Here is a 24949-nt window from a genome sequence, read left to right on the forward strand (position 1 = left end):
AGACAACACATCTTCTGTATGTTGCAGCAAAATATTTAGGTCTGCATATATGGATTTACTCAAAGGATGCGCTTTTTGCAAAACAATTATTTATTTTTTCAAAAAAAATATTTCTCTTAAATTAAGTTTTGTTACTTGGGTCGTAGCAGCACAAGCGGCACAATTAGCAATACTGCTGCAACTTGCTGCCAGTCTCAGCTTTAAGTTTCTTCTTCATAGTTTCTGATGCTTTTGTATGATGCTGCATTCTAGTATGAGTTAGAATTTCAAACAGTGTTAGACGTTCTCTATTCTGATTCCCCTCTTCAAAGAGTCTACAGATGAGTCACAAGTCTTGGTGCAGATAAAATAAAAGTAGAGTTTTGCCCGATCCAGATGTTTTCAAAAGCAGTGAGTCTTTGCACACTTACCAAAACTAAATTAATAAAAATGCTGTTACGTAACTCCAAAATATTAAAATTCCTCCTCTCTCCTCACAGTAACACCTAGCAGGTTAAATTACACGTAATAGAGTTTATTTTTTTAAAACAAATAAAATCAAGCTGTTTAAGAAACATAATCTAAGTATGTCTTACCAAACTTAGCTCTTTTACATAACTGCAAAAAAAAAAAAATCTGTGTGTACAGATAAAAGTAACACTGCTATGCTTGGTTTTCAGTTGGAAGCATAGAAAGGGGATACTTTTTCTAAGCTAGATGCATATGAAAAAGACATGTTCTTCTGAAGCCAAGGGAAAATAGTGCTTGCTTGCTTTCTTTGTTTGTTTTTCCAGTAACACTCCCATGAGTTCAGTGGGAGGTCTAAGAGATGGAGGATCTAAACTGGTAAAATCCTGAAATTACCTGTTGCACTGTTATAGCTCATCTCTTCCAAAATGGTTCTTTTTGTTTGCATGGGACTCTTGCAGATGTACGTGGAGTTACTTCCTGTGGTTAGTGTGTACAAACAGCACACGTGTGTTCTGAATCAGCTCAGGCAAGCTACAGCCAAGTCCTCTCTGTAGGGACTGTTAAGGGAGGGGTATTCATGTTCAGCTGTTAAATACCATGTGTTAAGCACATCTGTATGTAATTTCACAGCCTGCCATGGTGCGTGGCAGCACCTGAATTCGCCAAGACTTTTGTTATGTTCCTTGGCTTTCTGCCATCACCTGGCTCCTTCTAAAAAAAAAATTAAAATTAAAAAAAAAAAAAAAAAAAAAACAAAACAAAAAAAAACAACCTGCAGTATGTTTGCTTTGTTATATCGGCACTGCTGTTTTTTTGCATAAACTCTCTATTTAATTTGACATTTTAGTGGATATGAAGGCCTACAGATAATTCCAATGTTTCATTTTGTGGCTTTCTTTAAACAAAAAAATAAAATCAAAACCTTTTATCGTATGTTATTTTGTACAGGATCTTGAATGTGATTTCACAGCTGTTAATACATCATGTAATATTTGGGTTGAGATTTACCAAACTTTAAATTTCAGTTGTAGAAAACACACTTGACTGAGTTATCTTTGGGCCTTTGTAAAAGCTGTGTTTTTTCCCTCTGGTTTGTTGTTACCTCATTTTGCTATTTGTGTTTCAGATTTGCTAATGATTATGAGAGCTTATGGGTTTTGTTGGAATCATATTTTGTCAAGTGTTTTCTTTAAATCATACACTATTGTAACATTTAACATGTAGTTTTAAATGTATTATAAATACCTGTAACCAAATCATTTGAAGGCTTGATACATTTTTAACTAAATTTGTACATTTTTTATGAGAGTTAACTAGTAATGCTAAGTAGTGCAATGAATTTTTATTTTTAATCCCCATGCCCAATTTTGGAGTTGAAAGAGTTGTTCAGTAATAAATGTATGATGTACACTTACACAATTGTGTCCTGTTCTTTCTCTTAGAAAGAGGTGCACTATTTCCTTTTATTACCCTGCATCTTTCAGTTCTTACCCTGCAACTCCAGATACTGGCAACAGGCACTTGTGTTCCATGGGGAAGTTTTGCCACCTTAATTGTAGCGCATGACAGATTTTTTTTTTTTAACCTACTTTGAGAGATGTTAAGAAAATTATATCACGTTTTTCAAAGTGTAAAATAACTTTTTGAAACCTCCCCTGGCACAACATCACACCATTTCCTCTGGTGCTATTACTTGATACTATGGAGAAGAGACACCCAGCCTCACCTCACTACAACCTCTTTCAGTCTCCCCCAGAATAAACAAATCCCAGTTCCCTCAGCCCCTCTCGTAGGACTTGCTCACCAGTGCTGAGTACAGGGGCACAATCACTTCCCTACTCCTTCTGGCCACACTGTTCCAGATAACAGGCCAGGATGCTGTTGTCCTTCTTGGCTACCTGAGAGCACTGCTAGCTCATGTTTAGATGGCTGACCTCAGCCCACTCATCCATCCTGTTCAGATCTCTTTGCAGAGCCTTCCTATCCTCAAGTAGATCAACACTCCCACACCGAATTTAGTGTCATTTGCAAACTCAACACAATCCCCTCTCCCAGATCACTGATCAAGATAATTAAAGAACACTGACCCCAATACTGAGCCCTGGGGAACACCACTTGTGACTGGCTGCCCACTGGATTTAACTCCATTTGCCACCACTCTTTGGGCACACCCAGACAGCGAGCTTTTAACCCAGTGAATCATCCAACCAGTTAGCCAGTTTCTCTAAGAAGATGCTGTGGGAGCCAGCATCAAAGCCCTAGAGGGAAGAGGGGGCCAGGACAGCTGTTCAGTCTTTAAGGATCACCTTCTCTGTGCCCAGGAGCAAAGTACACCCACAAAGAGGAAAGCAAGAAAGAATTCTAGGAGATTTGCCTGGATGAGCAAGGAGCTCCTGGACACCCTATCACACAAAAAGAAACTCTACAAGGAGTGGAAGAAAGGACAGCTAGAAATGGGGGCATATAAGGAAGCTGCCTGAGCAGCAAGAGACCTGGTGTGAAAAGCTAAAGCTCAGTTAGAAATAACTCTAGCCAGGGAGATCAAGGGGAACAGTAAAAATGTCTATAGGTATATTAATGTTAAAAAGACTAGGGAAGATGTGGGCCCCCTCAGAAAGGAAACAGGTGAACTGGTGACAAGAGACATGGAGAAGGCTGAGGTTCCTCTTCAACCTCAGTCTTCACTGGCAAGGGCTCCAACCACACTCACAGAATAACAGAAGATAATGGCAGAGGCTGGAAGAAGGAAGTGCCCATTGTGAGTGAAGATCAGGTTTGTGACCATATGAAGAACCCGAAAGTGTTCAAGTCCATGGGACCCGATGAGATACACCCACAGGTGCTGAGGGAACTGGTGGATGAGGTTGCTAAACCACTCTCTATTATATTCCAAAAGTCCTGGCAGTCTGGGGAAGTCCTCACTGACTGGAAAAGGGGAAACATAACTCCCATTTTCAAAAAGAGAAGTATGACCCAGGGAACTACAGACCAGTCAGTCTCACCTCTGTGCCTGGTAAGATCATGAAGCAGATCCTCCTGGAGGTACTGCTGAGACAGAATAATAATGAAGAGGTGATTTGGTACAATCAGCACAGGTTTACCAAGGACAAATCCTGCCTGACAAACCTGGTGGCCTTCTATGACAAGGTCACAACATTAATAGATAAAGGTTGAGCAGCTGAGATCATTTACCTGGGCCTGAGCAAAGCCTTCGACACTGTCCCACACCACATCCTGGTCTCCAAGCTGGTAAAGTCTGGGTTTGATGGATGGACCATTCAGTGGATAAAAAACTGGCTTGATAGCCTCACCCAAAGGATAGCTGTGAATGAGTCCATGTCCAAGTGGAGGCCAGGGACAAGTGGAGTCCCTCAGGGACCAGTCCTGTTCAACATCTTTGTTGCCAACATGGACAGTGGCATTGAGTGCACCCTCAGCAAGTTTGCTGATGACACCAAGCTGTGTGGTGCAGCAGACACAATGGAGGGAAGGGATGGCATCCAGAGGGACCTGGACAGCCTGAAGAGGTGGGCCCAAGTCAGCTTCATGAAGCTGACCAAGTGCAAGGTCCTGCATCTGGGTCAGGGCAATCCCAAGCACCTTATATAGGCTGGGCAGTGATTGGCTTGAGAGCAGCTCTGAAGAAAAGGCCTTGGGGGTGCTGGTGGATGAGAAGCTCAACATGAGTCACCAGTGTGCACTTACAGCCCAGAAAGCCAATCACATCCTGGGCTGCATCAGGAGAAGTGTGGCCAGAAGGTCAAGGGAGGTGATTCCCCCCCTCTACTCCACTCTGGTGAGACCACACCTGGAGTACTGTGTCCAGTTCTGGAGCCCCTATTACAGAAGGATCTGGAGGTGCTGGAACATGTCCAGAGAAGGGCCATGAGGATGATCAGAGGGCTGGAGCACCTCTGCTATGAGGAAAGACTGAAAGAGTTGGGGCTGTTCAATCTGGAGAAGAGAAGGCTCCGAGCAGACCTTATTGTGACCTTCCAGTACCTGAAGGGGGCCTACAAGAAAGCTGGGGAGGGACTTTGTAGGGTGTCAGGTAGTGATAGGACCAGGGGTAATGGAAAAAAAATAGAAATGGGTAGATTCAGATTGGATGTTACAAAGAAGTTCTTCACCATGAGGGTGATGAGACACTGGAACAGGTTGCCCAGGGAGGTGGTGGAAGCTCCATCCCTTGAGTTTTTTAAGGCCAGGATGGATGACTCTGAGCAACCTGATCTAGTATGAGGTGTCCCTGCCCATGGCAGGGGTGTTGGAAGTAGATGATCCCTGAGGTCCTTTCCAACCCTAACAATTCTATAATTCTGTATGACGTGGCAACTTGCATCCCAGAAAGCCATTCATATCCTGGGTGGCATAAAAAGATGCACGTCAGGGAGGTCCAAGAAGGTGATTATCCCCCTCTATTCCACTCTTGTGAGACCCCCACCTGTCATACCATGGCCAGCTCTGGGGTTTCCAGTACAAGACATGGATCTGTTAGAGTTGGTCCAGAGGAAGACCATAACAATGATCTGCTGAAAGACCTCACTTGTGAAAAGAAGACTGAGTGTTGGGGTTCAGCCTGGAAAAGAGAAGGCTCTGGGAATACTTTTATTGTGGCCTTACAATATTTAAAGGGGGCTTCTAAGACAGAGACATTTTACTGAGGCCTGTTCTGGCAATGTTTAAACTGAATGTTATTTATATAATAGATCATAGAATATTTTTGGTTGGAAAAGACCTTTAAGATCCTTGAGTCCAACTTTGCCAAGTCTGGTGCTAAACCATGTCCCTAAGCACCACATCACTGCGTCTTTCAAACACCTCTAGGGATGTGGATTCAACCACCTTCCTGGGGAGCCTATTCCAGTGTTTGACAACTCTTTCAATGAAGAATTTTCTAGTAATACCCAGTCTAAACCTCCCCTAGTGCAACTTGAGGCCATTTGCTCTCATGCTATCAATTGCTAATTAAGAGAAGAGACCAATACCCACTTTGCTATAACCTCCTTGTATAGAGCAATGAGGTCTCCCCTCAGCCTCCTCCTGACTAAACAACCCCAGTTCCCTCAGCTCTCTCCTTGTAAGACCTGTTCTCTAGACCTTTCACTAGCTTTGTTGCCCTTCTTTGGACCCAACTGAACATCTCAACATCTTTCTTGCAGTGAGGGCCCCAAAACTGAACACAAGGTGGTCAGTACTCAAGGTGTGTCCTCACCAGTGCTGAATAATGGGGACAATCACTTCCAGGTTCCTGCTTGTCACACTATTTTACTGATACAGGCCAGGGTGCTGTTTCCTTCTTGGCCACTGAGGCACACTACTGGCTCATGTTCAGCTAACTGTTCGCCACCATCCCCAGGTCTTCTTGCCAGGCAGCTTTCCAGCCACTCTTTTGCAAGCCTCTAGGGTTGTATGGGGTTGGTGTGAATCAAGCATAGGACCCAGTACTTGGTCTTGTTGATCCTCATACAGTTGACCTCAGCCCATCAATCCACCCTGTCCAGATCCCTCTGTAGAGCCTTTCTACCCTCAAGCAGATCAACCCTTCTACCCAACTTGCTGTCATCCTAAAACACTGTGGGTATAGTCAATCCTCTCATGCAGATCACTGATGTATTGAAGAGCCCTGGCCCCAAGACTGTGCCCTGGGGAGCACCGCTAGTGACCGGCCTCCAACTGTATTTAGCTCCATTCACCACAACTCTCAGGGCTCAGCAATCCAGCAGCAAAGGCTCCACCTATCCAAGCCATGAGCAGCCAGTTTCTCCAGCAAAACCTTGTGGGAAAGGTGTCAAAATCGTTACTGAAGCCAAGGTAGACAACATCCACAGCCTTTCCCTCATCCACTAGATGGGTCACCTGGTCATAGGAAGAGATCAGGTTAGTCAAGCAGGACCTGCCTTCCATGAACCCATGTTGGCTGGGCCTGATCACTGGGTTGTGCTGTATGTGTCATGATGGCATTCAAGATGATTTACTCCATAAGCTTCCTTGGCCCCGAGGTCAGAATGACAGGCCTGTAGCTCCCTGGATTATTGTTCTGGCCCTTCTCTTAGATGGGTGTGACATTTGCTAACTTCCAGTCAACTGGGACCTACTTAGTTAACCAGGACTGCTGACAAATGATGAAAAGTGACTTGGCAAGCACCTCTGCCAGTTCCCTCAGTATCCTCAGGCAGATCACATCTAGCCCCACAGACTTGTGAGCATCTACATGGAGTAGAATGCTGCTGTTTCCTCTTGGATTACGGGGGCTTTATTCTGCTCCTCATTTCTGTCAGGGGCTGAACACCCTGATGATAACTAGTTCAACTGCTAAAGATTGAGACAAAGAAGGCTTTCTCCTCATTCCTTGAGGCAATGCTTCCCCCTGAATCCAATAAATGTTGGAGGTTCTCCTTGGCCTTCCTTTATAAAAGTATTTATCATAGAATCATGGAATTGCTGTGAGTGGAAAAGAGCTCTTAAGATCATCAAGTCCAGCCATTGACCTAACACCACCATGGCCATAAATGTTTTGTGTAAAAACATTTTTTGTTATCTTACAACCCTTGTCAGATTAACCTCTGTCTGGGCTATTGCCTTCCTAATTTTCTCTGTTTATAATCCAACAATATCCTTATAGATCTCCTGAGCTGGCTTCCTCTTCTTCCGAAGATTGTTAACCTCCATTTTTTAACCCTGAGATCCAGTAAAAGCACCCTGTTCAGCTAGACTGGTCTTCTTCTCCTGCTGCTCATCTTTTAGCACATGGAAATAGCATGGTCCTGAACCTTTAAGATTTCGTTCTTGAAGAATGTTCAGCCTTCTTGGACCCCTTTGTCCTTCAGGACTGCCTCCCAAGGGACTCTCGTTACCAGGCTCCTCCAACAGGTCAGATTCTGCCTTCCAGAAGTAAAAGTTGTAAAAATTCCTTACTTCTCTAAGCATTAAAAGGTCTTATCATTTCATGTTTGCTACATATAGGAGGGCCTCCAAGCACCACCTTCTGTGTTCCTAAACAACAGGTCAAGCACACCACTTTCCCTGTTTGGCTCACTAGATATGTTAGGAAGTTATCTTCCACTCCAGGAAGCTGCAAGACTATTTCCTCTCTGCTGTGTTGTATTTCCAGCAGATGTCCAGTAAGTTGAAGTCCACCATGAGACTTTTGCCAGCCAGTTGTACTATGCTTCATCTGCCTCTTCATCCTGGTTGGGTGGCCTGTATCAGGCTCCCAGCAGGATAGCTGCCTCGTTGGCCTTCCCCCTCATCCTTACCCATGAACACTTGACCTCATCATTACCATGGCTGAGCTCTAGGCAATCAAAACACTCCTTAACATACAGAGCTACCCCACTGCCTCTTCTTCCTTGCCTGTCCCTTCTCATGACTTTACAGCCATCCATGGAGACATGAAAGTCATCCTACCATGTTTCCATGACGTTCCTGCTGCAGAGTAGCTTCCATTTACTCCTGTTCCTTGCCCATGTTCTGTGCATTGGTGTAGATGCATTTCAGTTGGGCTCTTGATCCCACCACCCACACTGGCATGCCACCCTAAGCTCATCTCTAGCAAACCTGGTTTTGTCCCCTTCCAACTGTTGAGTCTAGTTTAAAGTCCCTTCAATGAACCTGTTGAACTCATGAGCCAGAATCCTTTTCCCTCTTTGAGATAGCTGACTCCCATCTGAGCCAGCAGGTCTGGTGTCATGCAACCCACTCCATGACCAAAATACCCAAAATTCCACTGCTGCCACCAGCCTTTGAGGCAGGTTTTGATGAGGTGAGTCTTCTTGCTCCTTTCTGTATTCTTCCCTGCTACTGAAGGGATTGAGGAAAACACCACCTCTGCCCCTCGTCTTTTTAATCATCCCAGTGCCCTGAAGGCCCTGTTGATCACATTTGGACTCCTAGTACTAGCAGGTAATCAGAGGGTTGTACCAGATTAGGGAGCCTTCTAGTAAAGTCTTTGACCCTGGGTCCAGGAGGGCAGCAGACTTCCCTACAAATCAGAATAGGGGCCCTGTCCTCTGGTCAGCATATGAGGACCGCTGCTCCCCTCAGAAGGGAGTCACCTATGACAACAATTCCTCTTTTTTTCCAGTCAGAGGAAGCTGTACTGTGTGATGTTGACTGACTCATCCTAGGCTACACCATATATAGATCTTCACTTTCATGCACATTATCATTCTTCTGTCCCTCAAGTTCCAGTGTCTCATACCTACTATACAAGTGCACCTGGGTAGGTGAAGTAGACCATGAGGGAAATAGCTTGCCACTCCAAGCAGGGACCTGTTTTCATCCCTCCCCTTCTCTTAGGTCACCTATTTCTGCCTGACGGGGAAAAGACAGGGAATCCTCCCCTTCTCACAATGTTTTAATCTGTTGCTTTTGTCTCCTGTATGGTAGGGAGTAGCTCCACCAGGTCATCTCTGTCTCATGCTGCCTGATACTGCTTAACCTTTCTAGTTCCACTTGGTCACACCTCACACATTGTTATCTCTGCTGCCCTCTGATACCAGTGACAGACTTTGACACTCCCTACAGCCAGAGATCTGGGTGGTTGCATGTTCACATGAAAGCTTCATCCAGGTCACCACATCCCTTCTGGCAATGGCTTTTGTCCAAGTGAAACCGTATCGAGGTCTCTTCTGGCAATGCAATGACCACTAACTGAGCTTGCTGAGTGACTTTGCCCTTCCTGCCAACTGCTGCACAGACTGTTGCCACATGCCCTGTCTGCCTGATCTGCGCTCCTCGGCACAGCTTCTCCGCGTGTGGGTGTTTGGCTGACTTCTCTCCTGGCTTTATATATGCTTGAGAGTATATTTTGCTAAAAAATAGCTAGAAATGGCTACACCAATTTATTTCTCATACTCTAAAATAATTTTCTATATTTTAAAATGAAGTAGTGAGCAATTAAGCCACAAAAGAATTCCTGCTTTCCTTTACCCTTTTTAATGAACATGAAAGCATTCAGGATGAAAACATGAGAAAACAATATTCAGAGCAGTAAAATTAGGAACTTCAAATTTGTACTTGTTTTTCAGGAAGATAACTTGAACATGAAAAACAGATGCAGCACTACTAAGACACATTCTAATCTATTGTAAAATCAGATTACTTAGAGTATACATGCAAAATATTCCGGAAGGTGCACTTGACCCAGAATAAAACAGGGCTTCCATGCACAATCTTTCTGCAAATCGTTAACCCTGAGGAAAACCAAAATTGACTCTTGATTTCTGCAGTAAGCATTCTTTCTATTTCCAAGCCAGAGGGAAGGGTGCATTCTATTGAAAGCAGTCCAGCTTCATAGAGGATTTTTGGCTTCAGCCTTATTAAACATTTACTCTTTGTGTGGCAGGGATTGAAAGATGTGTAATGCCTACAGATACATAACTGGAATTTCAAATTAGAGTCTTCTATGTCTTTGCCAAAGTGGTGATCCATTTTTTTTTGTAGGCGGCTGCAAAAAAAATTTCCAGATCCTCACCAGAACCTGTAAATTGTACATGAAAACAGGCTTCACTCCGCTCCTTTACCCCTACACTCAGTTATGAAGATGGAGTCAGAGTTTGTATTAAGAATTTTCTATACAGATAAATACGAGAATGCGTGGTTAAACCAAAGCCTGATCTCTGCATGTTGTATGCTGCTAGCTCCACACACACACTGTAGAAATTCATCCCTAAGTTACAGAAGGCTTAGGAGATCCAAAGCCAAGAGAAGTGTCGGTTCACCTCAAAGCTAACAAGCAAAGTCTCAGCTCCATTTTTACCCTACCAGCCTACATCACCCTTTTTCCCCAACTGGCTTTCACATTGAGATGATGCTCAAGTAGGAAAAAAATTACAACTTCCTGTTTTTCTCGTGATGTCACTCTACTTCTCTCCACAGCCTGTGCTAGAGGATAATTCTTCTTGACCAGGAATAGCTCAAGGCCCTCTCTGAGGCATTTAAGCCCTGTTTTGAAAGCTTTCTGGGTTCCTTCCAGAAAGATGAATATGGGAACTGCAAGCAAAGAGCAAGGTCCCTCCTACTCTTCTGACCTTTCACAACTACAGTGCAGCAGCATTTTCCCACCATGTCAGACAGTAAAGTACTGGGGTGAAAGTACACCTGATTTTAGTGCATGATACCAGCACATGGCCATCCACAGTAGTGTTTATGCTAACATTTCAGTTTTATTGCAACTCCCTCCTCTAAAGTAAATAATTAAAAACACTGAAAAGCTCAGTAAATTCATTTGCAATTCACAAGTAAAATGGGAAATAATGCCCTAGGTACTAATAACCTACAAATTCTAACACTGTCAAGACATGAGCCTCAATAATAACCTTATAAAATGATGATGTTTTTTGGATAGGTAGACCAGAAAGTGGATAGAAAACTGTCTGGGCTGCTAGGCACTAAGTGCTGTTATTAGATGTACAAAGTCCAGCTGGTAGCTGAGTATTAGTGCCATACCACTGAGACCAATGCTCTTTAATGTTCTTATCAGCAAACAGGGCAATAAGATGGACAATGTCCTCAACAAGTCTGCTGCAATTCCATAGCAGGAGTGGGTGGAGCAGGGAAAGAGGAATGAGAGAAGGGCTATCAGGGTCACTCTTCTGATGGACTGTAACATGTTGCAAAAATGCACAAAGATCAAAATCAGCCTCTGGACTTACCCAGCTCATGAAGTAACTCTGCAAAAATTAAGGCTGGGCACCAACAGGCCAGGGAACAACTTTACCAGAAAACAACCCAGAGTTCTAGGCTGAATATCTTCCAACAATACAGCCTTGTGGTGATAGAGACCAGCCACACACTTGCCTGGACAAGCCACACATTCACTCCATTAAGAAACTCTCCTGGAGAAGCCACCAAAACTGTAATGGAGCTGAGGCACAGCATGTCCAAAGAGATACAGAAGAAACTGGACTTGTTAAGCCTCCAGCAGAGAAAACCTGCAATGTCTACAATACCCTTATGGGAGTAGATAGAAAAGATGAGATGACAGCCCTCCCTGGAAGGGCACAGTGAAACAATATGGTACACGCTGTAATGAGGAAAATGCTCATTTGACAGCAGGCAAAGTTTTCACTGGGAGGATGACCAAATACTGGAACACGGTCCAGCAGAAGTTGTGAGATTCTCATCTTTACTCATTCCAAAGCAGGAACTGTTTTCTCTGTGTGTAGGTGAGAGCAAGTGATATCCAGATATCCCTAACAATCTGTATAATTCTATGACTCTAGAATGAGCTCTGTGAAAAGCATTTTTTGAGAAAGTCTTTCCAAATTCCTTATTACCTCAGCAGCTCTTTAGCAAGCATAAGATTCTGCCTGCTTTCAGCAGGACTACCTTTGCTCCTCGGTGCTCCACATTCTCATGTATTAATACAAATACTGCCTCTTGGGTTTTCCACCATTTACAAAGGACAACAATCTCACTGAAAAAAAAAAAACCAAACCAGAAAGTGAAAAAACACATCCTGAAGAGAAATTGTTCCAATTTTTGATCAGTGTTTTATTCAGTTATAAAACTGAGAGTGCTCCTCAGCAACACAGTTGAGACTAAAAAAAATACATACTTCTCCAACTCGGGTACCAGGGGAAAGCACCTTCCACGGCACTGCTTCTCTCTCTCCCCGTGAAGAGCAGGAGCAAGGCGCAGTTCACAGGATCGCAGGATGTTAGGGGTTGAAAGGGATCTTCGAAGATCATCGAGTCCAACCCCCTGCCAGTGCAGGACCATAGAATCTAACACAGGTCACGCAGGAACACATCCAGATGGGTCTTGAGAGTTTCCAGCGAAGGAGACTCCACAACCTTCCTGGGCAGCCTGTTCCAGTGCTCTGTGACCCTCACAGCGAAGTTCCATCTCACGCTGAGATGGAACCCTCTGTGCTGTAGTTTATATCCATTACCCCTTGTCCTCTCACAGGGTGCAACGGAGAAAAGTTCTTGCCAGCCTTTACCGCGCGGGATGAGGAATCAACCCGCAGCTGCCGCCCGCGGGGACCGCTCCGGCAGGGCCAGGCCGCAGCTGGCAGCCACAGGCAGCGCTTCTCTCTCGCGCCCGCGGCTACTACCCGTGGTCCCGCCCCCCGCGCGCCGCCAGCGCTTACCGCCCGAAGGGCGGCGGCAGGCGGAGTGCCGCTTAGTCGCCTCAGCGGCAGCTCGGCGCCCGCAATGGCGCACGGGGTAGCGTGGGGCTCAACAGCACGGCTCTGTGTCGTCCACGCGGGGCGGCCGCTGGAGCTGTTTTGCGAGGACTGCGGGCACTGCGTCTGCGCCCTCTGCCCGGCCCTGGGTCCGCACCGCGGACACCGTGCATGCCTCCTGCGCGACGCCGTCTGCCGCAAGCAGGTGAGTGCCGCCGACGGGCACCAGTCGGTGGCCTTGGGGCATGCCCGCCTGTCTGGGACAGTCGAGCTGTGCTGCGGGGGGCACTAACTCGCGAGGCCGTCCGTCCTGGCGGGGGGACGGAGCTGGGGTGTAATCGGGTGCTGAGCAGACTACGGGATACGGAGCTAGAGCAAAGGTCTTTCCCGAAGGTTGTCTGTCTTCCTTGCTTTGTCTCTCGTACCTGGGACTTGCGCAGCGGGGCGTTCCTTGGCCAGGGTGAGATGGTGGCAGCTGTGAGTCTGGGTGCAGTAGGCAGCAGTAGGTCAAGTATCTTCAGCCTTTGGGCTTACTTTGCTTGTCTTGTGAACAGCTTGTGGACATCAGTTTTTGTTGTCAAATCGACTTTATAGGCATGCAGAGAGAGTTTCTGTACTGTGACAAGTGCTTTGTAAACTCTCATATGGAGAGGGGTCAGTATGCTGTCCCTGCAGCAGGACGTGGTTTGTGCATGAAGAGTTCCATCCCAATGCATGTGTAACAGGAGTAGAATTCAAAAGAAAACGATGAGGTGACGTGAACTGTCAAGTTGCATGCAGCAGCATTTTTTCCTTTGGGTAGGGAATCAGAGGAACTTGGTTGCCCTGTTGAACTTGTTTTCATTGCCAGGCTGGAAGTATCTTTGACAGAAACACGTGTGCCACAGGGGAATGGGAAAAGGCCGCTTGCAGTTTTCCCCTTTCCCTATCACTGTAGGTGGCTAGACCACAGTTAGTCTACATGCACAGAGCCTTTTCTCTAATAACTCCTTGGGGATGGGGAGCAAGAGTTACAGGTCTATACTACTAGGCAGCAAAGCACCACACAACTGCCTGCTCACTGCTTCTTCCTTGCCCAGTGTGAGAGGAGAAGACGAAAGGAAGACGAAGACCAAGAAAACGTATGGAATGAGATAAAAATAGTTTAGTAGGCTAAGGAGAAGTGGAAGAAGGGGGAACAAAACAAAGCAAGGAATGCAACAAGTGTCCAGCCAGTTCCTGAGCAAATAGACATCTAACCTAACCCTTCCCGTCTCCATTTTGTTGCTGAGCATGAGGTTATATGGCATGGAATATCTAGTTTAGCTCGTCTGCCTACTTGTGTCCCATCTTGTGCACACACAGTTCAGTCACGTTTAAAACACAGCACCATACAGGTTGTTATGAAAGAAATTAACTCCATCCCAGCCACAGATACCACAGAGGTTCTTTCCTAACATTTTTTTTTTTTTTTTGCTTCACCCCAGTTTAGCTGTCCATCAAGCAGCCCCGGGAGGCTTTGCATGGTTGCCAGATACTTCCTGCTTGTGTTTTGTTCTATTCTGAAGAGTCTGCCAGAAATCTTGCTGAGGCTTGCATGCTGTGGTGCTAAGGTTAGGAGGCTTAAAAATTCGTAATGCAGAAGTTTGGTGTGCAGGACCTTCTTCACAGTTTCAGAGAGGTTCTTCCTATTCTTTCTCTGGTATTTTGGAGCAGTGTTGCTAGGAAGTTTCCTAGTTCTCACAGATTACCAGCGATGTGCAAGTGATGCTAAATTCTTAACGGCATTTTATTCCACTTCATGTCAGAGAACAGTATGGGAGCAAAGGGCAGTACAGAAGCTTCAGGCTAACAGCAGCACAGCAGAAGAAACAGTGAAGGTGTCAGAGCACCTGAGAGCACTGTTCCTGCCAGCTCTTGCAGCTGGGAGCTCAGTACAGTGTTTGCATTCCCTTCATGACACTGGGGCAATATTTGAATGCAGGTGTCGTACTGTGGCAGCGAGGGCAAAGTGCACAAAGCCACGAGTTTCCTGGGGATCTGTTGGACATGGGGCCAGATGCTGTTGATGACTAGTTATTTGTGCCAAAATAGTAAGTGAGTAGGGTAGAAGATTGGGTCCCTATGTGACACTATCCCTAGGAAGTCTCTGCTGACATCTACTAGTTTGAGGCTATAGAGATTACAGGTACAAATTATCAAAAGTAGTTGTAGCCTGAGAGGTGATGTTTTGACTAGTAATTTTGTTTGCTGTGAGTAGTTGTTCTGTGCAGATGTGTTGTGACATGAATTAGGTAGCATGTGAAAATATTCCTCAGTGCTTTTAGCAAATCCTACCAGTGGCTGCTAAGAAATGAGAACTGTTGTGTGAGATCCATCAATCAGCTGGTTTATCCTTGGATCTAAGATTGTATAAAGTCATTAGGAACAAGACCCTCTGTGCTTCCGGATGCAGGACTTAGGATCAGCATGCTGTACACTTCATATGTGTCCTCTGAGACTGACTCTGAGTGGAGCTATAAGTCTCATCTCTCAGAAATACTTGTTTTTACAGCATTTTTATTTGACTGAGTTAGGGCATTCAGGCAATCTGTAAAGGAATGTTTTTGGAGTTGATTCCTTAGGGTCAGTGACATGGATGCCTGCCCGTGTTGCAGTCTCCACTGCTAGGAAGCAGTTCTTCTGTTTACCTTTAAAGAAACCAGAAATGCTTAACCAGAAAGGCTGGCACAATTATTTGCATATATCCACTGTTGTGAGGGATTGAGCCTGGGGTGATGTGTTTAACTAGCAGAGAGGGAGGACTGGGTTTTGCTCTGTGGTCTTTGTCAGTCTGTGAGGATAGAAATGAGGTCTAGGCTGCAAAATAAATTGAGGAAGGCTGATATCTAGTAGAACTCCTGCATCTTCAAGTATTGCAGACCTCTTCTGGTCCCTATCCTAGGGATAGGACTAGAAAATTGTAGCTGGAATGGATGGCATCAGTGTATTGCTTCATGCAAGAACATTTATCTGCTGGCATGGATGTGTCTGCACCAAGGGATTTCAGAAGCAGAGTCTCTGGCTTTTGATGGGAACCCACTGACTCATAATCAGATTAAAAATAACGTGTGTTTTCAAGGGAAGCACATGTCAAAAATGCAAACAGTTGCCCATTAAGCAACATGTAACATTCAGTTTGTCAGCCCTGCAGAGTTTAAATGTCATGCTCACCTGGGGTTGTTGCAGTGAGTTGGTACATGTGCATGCAAGTGCTCTTGACTAGGTCCCAGCAGCAGAACAGGACACTGGTAACAGCTGCAGCTCTGGAGCTAGCTTGTCTGTAATTTACAGAGAGGCTCTGTAAATAACTAGTGCACAGTGAGCATGGGGCAGCATTGCCAGAATCTTTCATGGTACTGACAAAAATGTATCACCAAGTACACCCAAGACTACTCAGCCCCCGGGACAGAGGACAATTTCAGAGAGCTGGGGGTGGGGGTGTGGCTGTGGAGCCAGAAACAGTAGAACATTTGCTGTGCTGTGCTGCTCAGAGCATCTTGGGGCTCACCACAAGTATCACAGATACTGTGATTACCAGCCAAGATTTGTTCTTGCAGGCATTCAGGCAACAGCATGACTGTAGTGCTAGTGGGATTTTTGTACAGTGGGAAGCATCCTGAACATTCACTGGATTTTGACTAGACAAAGCTTCTCACTGATCCTCTTAGCCACCCTTCAGCTGCTAAGTGCATGAGCATGTAGTCTTGAAATGCACAGTGCCATACATTTAAAGATGAAACCAGTTTTTCACCATAGGTTTCCCTGGTCCTTCTGAAAGTGGTACTGACTTGCACATCTCTCCAAATCTTTCACCAGGAGCAGGTGAAATGTTAATTCCTTTTTTCATCACTACTAGCCTTAATAATCCTCAGTGACATATTCCCCTGTATAGAAACCAAGCTGGATGCCATTTTCTGGTTTTTACAGGTGGTATTAAGAGGCAGTGTTTTATTTTGTTTCTTTGCTATATAGGAACTGATGGCATTGTGTTTGAAGGATCTTGAAAAGAGAAAAGAGCAAGAAGCTGGTAACAGAAGGAGCATAGAGCAGGCTGCTAGTGAACTGAAGGTAAGTATGGTTTCCTTGTACACTGGATGGTCATTTTCCAAGGAAAGATGTTTTGCTTTCTCTGCAGCTATTCAAATACCCAGGCAGCTACTTGTTCTCAGGAACAGATTGTATTCCCTATATCCATCATAGTGTATTACTGTCAAAGGGAGAGAAGAGAGAAATAGTCTCCAAAAGCCTGATCATCACTCTCTGATCAGCTGAACATGTCTGGAAGAACAATGTTGACAGTTTTTTGTGGAGGAATAATAAGTAGCTCCAGCCACATACCTTACTGTGGATTCACTGTATGTTGAGGTAGTTGGCCTTCTGGGCTGCAAGTGCACATCACCAGCTCATGTTGATTTTTTTTGTCAACTGACACCCCCAGGTCCTTCTCTTTGAGCCACTCTTTGCCCAGCCTGTTTGTGCTTGGAATAGCCCTGACCCAGGTGTAGGAACCTGCACTTGGCCTTGTTGAACTTCATGAGGTTGTCTTGGACCCACCTCTCAAGCCTGTTCCCCTGGTTGGCATCTCCTCCCTCCAGCGTGTCAACCAGACCACACAGTTTGGTGTCATCTGCAAATTTGCTGAGGGTGCACCCGATGCCACTGTCCATACTACTGGCAAAGATGTTAAACAACAGTGGTCCCAGTACTGACTGCTGAGGGATGCCACTTATCACTGGTTTCCACTTGGATGTTGAGTCATTGACTGCAACCGTCTGAGTGCAGCCATCCAGCTAACTCTTTATGTAGTGAGTGGTTCACCCCTCAAGTCTGTGTTTCTACAATTTGGTGACCAGGTCATAAATGCAGGACAGTGTCAAATGCTTTACACAGGCCCAGGTAGATGACATCAGTTACTCTTCCCTTATCCACTGATGCTGTAACTCCATCACAGAAAGCCACCAAGTGTGTCAGGCATGATTTGCCCTCGGTGAAGCCACCTTGGTTACTGCAAATCGCCTCTTCTTGATGGCACTTCATTTTGGAGAATTTATTTCTAGCAGCTCCCTGTCCGTAACTTGCTTTAAAAGGGAGCAAAGTATCACTACCAAAGGATCATGTCTGCTGCTTCTATCAGTTAGTGCCTGACCCTGTTACTTTCCATCTGAAAATAGTTGTTTTCTGCATAAATAAACATCTTGGAATCTGCCCTCAAGCTTTTACATCCATGGCATCAGCAGATGAATAATGGTTGCACTTTCTTAAGGAGTAAATGCCTGTTTCTCAAGAGATGAAGCAAATTAGTAAAATTAATCCAAAATGTAGCATTGAAAATCTTGGAGAAAAACAGTAGAAATGTTTATGGCCTGTTGAGTATGGGGGGGGACACTCTTCTGCTTCCTCTATAGGCACATGCCATTATGAGCAAAAGGCAGCTGTCAGACCGAATGACTGAGCTCCAGTTACTGCTTCGGGAAGAGGAGAGTCTGGCAAAAAACTTCATTGATGAAAAGACTCAGCAAGCCCTGGAAGCGCATAATCAGCAGTTGGAGTCTTGCCAAGAAAAGCTTGAAGCCCTGGAGACCTTGTCAGTTCGAATCAGACAAATACAACAGCACAGTGATCCTATTCAATTCTTGGAGGTGGTATTGTATGATTTCTTTCTACCTCATTATCCTGATAGTCCCTGGTAAACTGCTGTAATGGTCTCCACTGTAGATCCTTCTGTAGGTAGTGAACAGCATGTTTCTTACTGCCTTTTAAGTTTTTTGTTGGTATTTTGGTGAATGAGTTCAGATCCTGATTTTTCTGTTAGGTGTTTCTGCTATGGCATTGATTTCAGATCTGTATGAAATTCCTGTTGATTTTAAGCATATGTGGAACAGAGCTGTACGTATCTCTTAGTCTTGAAGACAAATGCTGTATCAGGTCTTTCCTTGTGCAGTGTAATATGAAGGTCTGAGGAAAGGCAACCCTCCTGGGAGCCCTGGGAGCCCTCTCATTCGTTTAATCACAAGAGATCCTTACCACCTCAGGCAATAGCCATCATCTTCCTGGAGAGGCAGTGTTTCTGCTACAGAAAAACGTCAATCTTCCATTCCTAATGATCTCTTTCACCTTCCTTGGAGAAGGTGTGGTGCCCTGTGTTCATGCACTGACTGAAGCCAAAGGATGACATTCTACATGGAAAGAAGTGTGGAGCATTTTTACATCCAAAGCAGACTTGAGACCTTTCCACTTTTGTGAATGATGACTTTATCATTCTGCTGTGTGCTAGTAACATACCTCCACATGGGAAGCTGCTCTTCATGGTTGGAGAGATTTTTTTTTGGGGGGGGAGGTTGGGGTTTCTTCTTCAGACTGCTTTGTAAAATTTCCCGGTTTCAATTTTCCCCTTGTTGGGATCTTCCACAAAGGGTCCTACCGAGGTTAAACTCATTCCCATTTTGAAGTGTCCTGGAGGGCCCTCTTTTAACTGTGACTACTGAGTACTCCATCCTGGGGCAGGCCCACTGGAAGAAGAAGCTAATGGACAGATGGAACACAGCAAGGCTTACCTCTTATGGCCCAAGTGTTTAGCTTGTGATGGGACTGTCCTTGCTCTGTGGTGTGTGGGAGCTGGGAGGGAAAAGTCCATTCGTGTCACTGTCTCTACTAACTGGAGAGTATGGCTTTCTGCCCTCAGAAGTACACCGAAATCAAGAAAGAAACGGAGGAGCCCAGGCACCTGTTAGAACAGTGGCATCCGATACCTCTCTCCTTTGAACATGTTCTTAACCATTATAAGCAATTCATGACAGCTCTTCAGGCCATTCTACAGAAACCACTAGAAGCTCGGCTTAAAAAAGGTACCTGGGGAAAAGCTATGAATTTTGTTTTCTCCTTCTCTGCTTTTAAATAAAGTGTAAGATCTGTAAGAACAGGACTTTTTACCAGATCTGCTGGAGAAAACAGCAGCATTTGGGGCATGGGTACTGTTCTCTGACAGCATTGGTGTAATGTTGCTATAGCTGTGGTCATTTAGAAACTTAAGAGGTTTCTCTTTTAACTCTGAAAATGGTCTTTTAAGTTTGTCTGAGGCTTTTTTTCCAGCTTCATCAGTTGTTTCAATATAGCTTACTTCCCTCCTGCAGAGTTTTTATCTTTGGACCATCACACCTACACAATGTAGCTGTTCTTTCAAATTACTCTTGGGTGTAAGTGCTCTGGCAACACATCTGACAGGCATCATACCTTTAAGTTTTTCCTAGTCGATGTACCTGGTGAGCTTTGTGTCTCAGGCAGTCTGAAAAAATGGTCTAGTTTTGGTACTTCAAAGGTGGGTGTACCATGTTCTGCTTGGAGCTCCTTTTGTCTTCAAGCTAGTATTTCATCCTAAAGTGACCTTTGGCATGATTAAGGCAAGGAGCTTCCTGATGGGACATAGAGCCACAAAACTGTGGGGAAACCCTGCCACTTTTTGAGTTACAGGTGAGCAGGGCAATATCAACCATCACATTTCACCCAGCTACTTTTTAATAATCCTTTTTCTGAGAGTTGCCACTAAGAATTGTATAGCAAGGTGCTGCAGAAAGTGTTCAGACCAAATCCAAAAGGCCACTGCAGGATGTGTGGAGAATTCCTAGACAGTACTGTGCAGGTGCTCTGTAGCTAGCAGCTGCAGTTGTCTTCAGCTGCTTGACTCTGTTCTCATCTGAGGGGTGATTTTTGAGAAACAGAGGTGCTTACTTGGGGTTGTGCTTGATGGTGTAGTATCTTGGCAATACTGAGATCCAGCATCTCCAGGTTATCCAAAGAGCATAAAGTCAAAAGCATAAAGAATATGTGGCCTTTCCCCAGTAGAAGTAACATAGTTTGACCCATGAAACTGGAAAATGGTGTGTGACAGTATAACCTTCCCCAGGTCACGGGTAGAATTCACACCAGAGAGGCAAAACCCAAATGTTTTCATTTCAGCAAAACTGCCCTTAGTGTTTTATTTTTAAACTCAGATAGTATGACCACATTCTTCCATTAGCACACTGACTTAATTGTCTCCTTCCATCTATGCCTAGATGTTTTGAGTAGCCTTAATGCCACTGCAAAGAAGCAGCCTGGAGCAGTGTTGAAAACCTTGTCTCCCATTGACCGGTTGCTTTTCTTAAAACGTAAGTATGGTTGAACAGAAGTCAGAAGCACTCCAGATACATACGGCTCAAGCACTGGAACAGTCAATGGAAATGTGCTGCCAGACTCTTCAAACAGAATCCTGAAAGGGTTCTGATAGTTACAGTGTTTGTGAGGAGCAAGTGCTCAGTGCGGCCTGGAAGTCATTACGCTTTTCCATACCTCAGGCTAGGAAGGAAATTTTACTTTCTGTCTGTGAGATCTTGATCCTTTATTTTTATTCAGACTGCCCATGTGAATCAGATAGTGGCTAATTTAATTTCTTAAGACTTTTTCTATTCTCCAGATCACTGTGGTCTGTCTTTAATGATATGTCCATCATATAGAATCATAGACCTATAGAATTGTTGAGGCTGGAAGAGACCTTTGAGATCATCACAGAACCACAGAATGTTAGGGGCTGGAAGGGACCTTGAAAGATCATCAAGTTCAAACACTGGCCTAGAGTTTACAATCCCACTACTACTACTGAACTATGTGCCCCCAGCACCACATTCACATCTCTTTTAAATACCTCCAGGATATATAATGTGTTAAAGGTCAATCTACAGGTGATCCTTTCCTCTAGTGTTGGTGAGAAAGATGTACAGTGAATTGTTTCATGTCTCTCATGGGAAGCTAATGGACATTGCCTGTGGCTTGTAGCAGATGGGAGCTGTTTTAATGTCAAAGCTGTTAAGAGTCCTTATTAACATGGCCCTGGTGGCAAAGGGATGTTATAGGAGGTTGGGTTTCCAGCCTGGATCCAGCCCTGTGGAGGGGAGGTCATATGGACACTTCTTGCTGTTACTCAGTAGAGAGGGCAAGAGGCAGGACTGTGCTGGTAGAGTGGGTTATACACAGTTCTGGGAAGGATATTTTTCACTGCTGTTGCCTTGTCATGGTTTTGTGCTCCCTTGTGTGAGCTTTTAAGTTCAAACACTGCAACTTTTTTCATTCCGAACAGGTTATCTCAACTGGCAATGAGCAAACAGGTGTTCCACTTGTAAATATAGCAGGTGTTACAAAATTAGGAATGCAATGAGCAAAGTTTTATCTTCCTGGCTGTGATACCACAAGCCTTCTTCCTGTTGTGGCAGGATCCAGACGGTGTCAGTCACTTTGTAGCCGGAACCTAAGATGCGCATCACTGAGCACTTGATACTAAGAAAACACTGCAGTAGCATTTGGCTGGTAGTGAACCACACCTGAATTTCATGAATACTAATTTGTATCTGCTTAAGGCTGCCTCTTGATGGACTCAGGGAGAAAGCACTGTATTTGCTTCACGTGTGAGCAATCACTTTAAGGGCTGAAAAGGCAGTTTCTCAACTCTGTCAAAGCTAATTATGACAAAGATCGCATTAACATGTACAGCTTCTCAGTGAAAGTGACAAACCTTGGTCATAAAATTTTGGACTTAAATATACCTTTTATATCTAAGCTCAACATCCAAGAGCAAGGAAAATACTGGAAGTTCTTGTTTGAGTGGGTCCTCTGCCTCCTGTTTTGTGTTCCTTTAAGATTATGCTGCCCCTGTACAGCACAGTGACTGTATTCTGAGATTGCAGGTCCAAACACAAAGTGCAGATACACAAAAGAAATCAAAGCAGTCTGGATTTTGTTTCTCTAATTTAAAAAGTAATTTACCCGTTTTGAAAAGCAGTTTGATGATGTTAAATATATTTTTCATCTGCATTTAAAATACCTCTATTTAAAAAAAACCCAGTGAAATATGTCTGAGCTAGTTTTCATTGCAAGGATACTGCTGTTCAGTTCTCATCTGGATGTATCATTATACTTTGTGTTCTTCACTTACAGGAGAAAATAGATGTGCTCAGTATTTGGAATGGTTTTAAGATTCAGGTTAAATTTACATTGTATCACCAGTACTCCATAAGCTACCGTAATTCATGACAATGTATGCTTTTTAGGTACCCACCCCTGACACTGGTTTATCAGGCTTGACAGAAAGAGTGAAAGGGATTGTTAAAGGATGCCAAATCCTGTTTCCAAAGGGAGTATGTCCTTTATTTCTAGAACATAAAATCAGGTGCTAACATAATAAATTATTGAGAGTGCATTACAAAAGCTTTTGTGATATATGCAACAATTCAGTATTGAAGTTGTAAGACAGTATCTTCAGAGAAAAATGTCTTCTTAAAAGCCTCTAGCTTTTTGACCTGTTTTGTGTGATTGTGTAATTTCAGACTTGTTTAACATGATTATAGATTCCCCTCCCCCCACAGTTTTCTGGATTATAGTTCTGCAATAGTTGCTTCATTTTAAAAACACACTGCTGCTAAGACTGATTTCTAGAATGTAGTTTCAGACTCTAGGTTTTCTTTTCTAAATGTCAGGTTAGGTGAACCGCTATAAATCCTCTGGGAGCTGCTAAGTTCTTCCTTTGTAATGTACACAGTACTGCTGCTCAGAGCTCTGGTGCCTCTAGGAAAGAGAGTCTAGTAGATCTTCAAATGTGATTTCTGTGAAATCACCACCTAAGTCTGCTGCAGTACTCTCTCAAAATCCTTAGGCTGTAACCCCACCAGGTCTCCAACTATTCTGCATAAAACAGAAGCTGTGTTTGTTCTGTACCTAGCTGTATTCATCTTTCATTTGTGAACCATGCCTATACTCTTACAAGTTTATCTTCTAACTGACCTGCTTTAGAGCCTGTGCAACTTGAAAGCATTGGTGCATATAAACAGCACAGTGCTTCTAGTAAAAATTTCAGGTTTTTCCTTGCAAAAATGCAGGTTCCAAGGCACTGCCAGCTTTGAGCTCCTTTGCAGGTTTTTTTACAACTTTGACTTTTCAAGTCATTGTAAGTGTAAATGTAGTTAAGTGTTTATGTTTTTGACTGCAGATGCAAGATCACCAACCTGGGAATATGACAGCCTTCACCCAAGGCTGAAGTTATCTGATGACCGTCTTGTAGTAAGCTGTAACTGGAGGAAGATATTTTACCCTTGTGGTCCTCAGAGATTTGATAAATTATGGCAAGTGCTAAGCAGAGATGCTTTCTTTGCTGGGAGCCATTACTGGGAAGTTGACCTGCTTCATGCTGGAGCAGGATGGTGGATTGGTGCAGCCTACCCTTCCATTGGCAGGAAAGGTGACTCTGAAACCTGTCGACTGGGCTGGAATAGAGCATCTTGGTGCCTGAAGAAGTTTGATGTTGAGTACTGGGCATTTCACAAGGGGGAAAGAATTCCCATCAAGATAGAAGATGATCCTGATCGCATTGGCATTTTTCTGGATTACGAAGCGGGAATCCTTTCATTCTACAATGTTTCAGATGGCATGGCTCATTTACACACCTTCCACTGCAAGTTCACAGAACCAGTTTACCCAGCTTTGAGGCTCTGGGAAGGGTCTATTGGAATATGCAAACTAACATAGAGAACAAAGCAAAATAAAACCTACTATTTCATGCCCTTTATATGAAAGCCACTTCAGTGATGATCTACATTAACTAACCTCTGTCATACAAAAGTTGTAACTGTGATGCTTTTAAAAAGTAACAGTTAAGTTCAAGAAAACCAACTGTAATTTTATACATATATATATATGTATGCATTTTTCAGTGGGGGAAGGGGATCAATGTACCACTTACAGTGCAATCTATAACATGTTTGGTGCTTTTTCAACTTCCAGAGTAGAAAAAGTCTGGTTGAAAGAAGCACATTACAACTTGAATTTGAATCTGGATATTGGTGTCTTCTTTTATGAACTCCCTCCCCTCAACTGTCTGGAGGGGCTGCACTTGTGTATAGTAAGAGGTTTAGTCAAACTTCAAGTTTATACATTACACGTTGTTAGAGTTGGCAAGATTTGGATAATAAATGCACTTAAGTGAATTAGCTTATACTTAAGAATCATCTTGGAAAAATCAAAGACTGGCACTGACTGTTGGAAATGTCCTCTCAAGTGAAGCTGAAGTATAGCTTCTTCAGCCACACTTACTAAGCATTAGCTGGCCTTACTTGTGAGAGAGACTTTGAACTGGGATTCTGGTTGGCCCTGTTCTTCCTGCACGAAGTGGAAGCATGAGAAATAGTTGTGTACCACCTCCAATAGAAGATGAAACGCCTGGAGGATGGACAGGTGCAATAAAAACACTAGGTCAGTTGGGTACTTGTGCTTCATTTATTTTTGTGTCCTATTTGCAAAAGCTCTTTAACTGCAGCTGGATGA

At 44.1% G+C, this 24949-nt stretch overlaps 1 protein-coding gene across 1 annotated transcript; it reads left to right on the forward strand.

Moving 5' to 3' along the window:
- Positions 1-10519: 10519 nt before the first annotated feature.
- On the forward strand, positions 10520-24154 carry TRIM14 (tripartite motif containing 14). The gene is made up of 7 exons (XM_054397604.1): positions 10520-10529; positions 12367-12791; positions 16580-16675; positions 18013-18246; positions 19290-19452; positions 20659-20751; positions 23619-24154. Exons 1-7 carry the CDS (start codon positions 10520-10522, stop codon positions 24152-24154), a joined length of 1557 nt encoding a protein of 518 aa, XP_054253579.1.
- The last annotated feature ends 795 nt before the right edge of the window (positions 24155-24949 follow it).

This window comes from Indicator indicator, chromosome Z, assembly GCF_027791375.1.
Source record: "Indicator indicator isolate 239-I01 chromosome Z, UM_Iind_1.1, whole genome shotgun sequence".
In the NCBI taxonomy this organism is placed as follows: Eukaryota; Metazoa; Chordata; class Aves; order Piciformes; family Indicatoridae; genus Indicator; species Indicator indicator.

What these genes read in the sequence shown, in the direction of transcription:
- TRIM14 (XM_054397604.1), top strand. An exon ending in ATCCTATTCAATTCTTGGAG is followed by an intron (nt 18,247 to 19,289) that starts GTGGTATTGTAT and finishes TTCTGCCCTCAG; the next exon opens with AAGTACACCGAAATCAAGAA. An exon ending in AGAAGCTCGGCTTAAAAAAG is followed by an intron (nt 19,453 to 20,658) that starts GTACCTGGGGAA and finishes ATCTATGCCTAG; the next exon opens with ATGTTTTGAGTAGCCTTAAT.